Below are 2,278 nucleotides of genomic sequence, written 5' to 3'. Positions count from 1 at the left end.
TTATTTATTATATATAAAATTTATTATATATAATAACCTGTTAAATAACAGTTACATTGACCTGTTAAAAAGCCTGCTGAGAGCCGACGCTAGTTGCAGTTGTGAATTACAATTTTATTACTATCTAATATAACACAAATATAATAAACGTTTCGACCCGAAATTTAGGTCCTCCTCAGTATTAATATTTTAAATAACAAATAAATTACTGTATTATATATAAAGACGTTGTTCTATCCAATTGAAATAAAAATCGTTCAAGCGATTGGACAGAACAACGTCTTTATACGTAATGCAGTAATTTGTTATTTAAAGTAATACTGAGGAGGATCTAAAATTCGGGTCGAAACATTTATTATATTTGCATTAAATAGTAATAAAATTGTAATTCGCAATTGCAATTAGCGTCAGCTCTCAGTAGGCTTTTTAACGGTTATTGATTATTATCATTAAAAAGCCTATACTTCTTTGATTGTTTAAAAGTAAATAAGATATATTACTTATTACATGTGTGACTATGAAAATCTAAAAATTGATTCCCCTTATCCAGTTCGTGTAACGATTCGGCTATTCGGATTCCCTTTGCGTGAAAAATTTCGCGAAAGTTCTCAGTGCGAATTAAACACCGCGGTGGTGGAATCCACAAGTGAGGAAGCGATTGGAGAGTCTGCAGAGTGCTCGAAAATCCACGAGTTATCTGACCGAGTGCGGCTCAGTGGGGTGTGTAGCGTTAAGTTGGCGTTAGCTCATCGAATCGCCTCGGATAGAGCGACCGCTGCCACTGCCGCCGCTACGGTGCCAAGAGACGAAGGTTTGTTTTGATCGATCGCACGTACAAATCGTATTTCCGGTGTCGCCTCGCAGGCGATGACAAATCCTCTTCTCCTCATTTTCCCGACGGAGCCGCGCAAGATCACGCCACAGACACATCCTATCTATCCTTTATACCTACTTTACGACAAATCAAGGTAACTCAAGTAGCAGATTAAATGCTTACCTTTGTCATTATTTTTCGAAAAAAATAAGCGACTTGTAACATGTCTTACCTCTTTACGGACTTGTGTGATCTAACCATTGGAATGATTTGATGCATAATACTTTATAATTTGGCGAATGTTTTATATTTCTGATCATAAAACGTTTGACAATGGGATTTTATATATATATATATATATATATAATTATTATTTTGTTTTATAATAAAAGTATATATACAAAATATTGATTATTAAAACTCATTCAGCTCTCAGAATGTAAAGTATCATCAAAGCAAAACATTAAAGCTACGAGATGTAATAATTAGAATGACGTGGGAAGAAGGCATTTTTATCACGTTAATTTGATTTTTTGTAGTATAGTATAATATTAAACGGAAAAATTATTTTTAGTTTGAAAATTATTATACAAGAGAAAAAATTTAATTGAAATAATTCCTGAATAATTTTTGGAATTAAATTGTTAATTGAAGCAAATCCGCATGAATAGTTTTAAAAAACAATCGTTGTTTCTATTATGGATGTGCATGTGTTTTTTATCATTTATAAACAGCAGTATTATTTGATTTGTAAAAATAGAATAACTTTTTATCACATAATTGATACATAAAGGCATTTCATTAGTATGCACTACGTAAATTCAAGTTTAGTCACTATGATTCACGGTATTTTTGCGAAGTATAGAAAGTTTATCCGACTGATTACCTTCGAAGTGATAATGTTAAACAATTTTATGTTGTTTGTCTCATGTGTAATTTTATCAGATTAACTATACGTGAATAATAATCATAATTTGCAAACGAAATAAACTTTCTATACTTTGCAAAAATATTGTGAATCATGTTGGCTAAACTTGAATTTACGTAATGCATGCTAATTAAATGCCTTTACGTACCAATTATGTGATAAAGAGCTATTCTATTTTTTACAAATCAATAACGATATTAGATATTCATATGACATTTTGTTACAAGTTTGTTAGCCATAGAGCGTTAGTAAATATGTTCTAGATAAAAGTTCTTTAGGTACAGAAGGTGCAGAACGAACATAATTTAATTAAAAAATTGAAAAGAGAAAAAGAGATGCAATTATGGAATATAGGAAAAGGGATATATGGATAAGATCATCAACTAATATATAATATAACTTTACACATTGAATACAAACATTTTGTTATCAAATTTAATTTAATTTATATCACTTGAAAGTTACACACACACACACACACACACACACACACACACACACACACACACACACACACACACACACACACACACACA

At 31.0% G+C, this 2,278-nt stretch overlaps 1 protein-coding gene across 1 annotated transcript in view; it reads left to right on the top strand.

Moving 5' to 3' along the window:
• The first annotated feature begins 507 nt into the window (after positions 1 to 507).
• The window catches only part of LOC105627368 (paired box protein Pax-6-like), a 91,001-nt gene continuing 89,230 nt past the window's right edge, over positions 508 to 2,278 (top strand). The window contains exon 1 of the mRNA XM_012208652.1: positions 508 to 811. Coding sequence (XP_012064042.1) covers positions 508 to 811 — 304 coding nt within the window. The remainder of the gene's footprint in view (positions 812 to 2,278) is intronic.

This window comes from Atta cephalotes (assembly GCF_000143395.1).
Source record: "Atta cephalotes unplaced genomic scaffold scaffold00008, whole genome shotgun sequence".
Classification (NCBI taxonomy): domain Eukaryota; kingdom Metazoa; phylum Arthropoda; class Insecta; order Hymenoptera; family Formicidae; genus Atta; species Atta cephalotes.
This window is presented reverse-complemented; position numbering and strand designations above follow the sequence as displayed.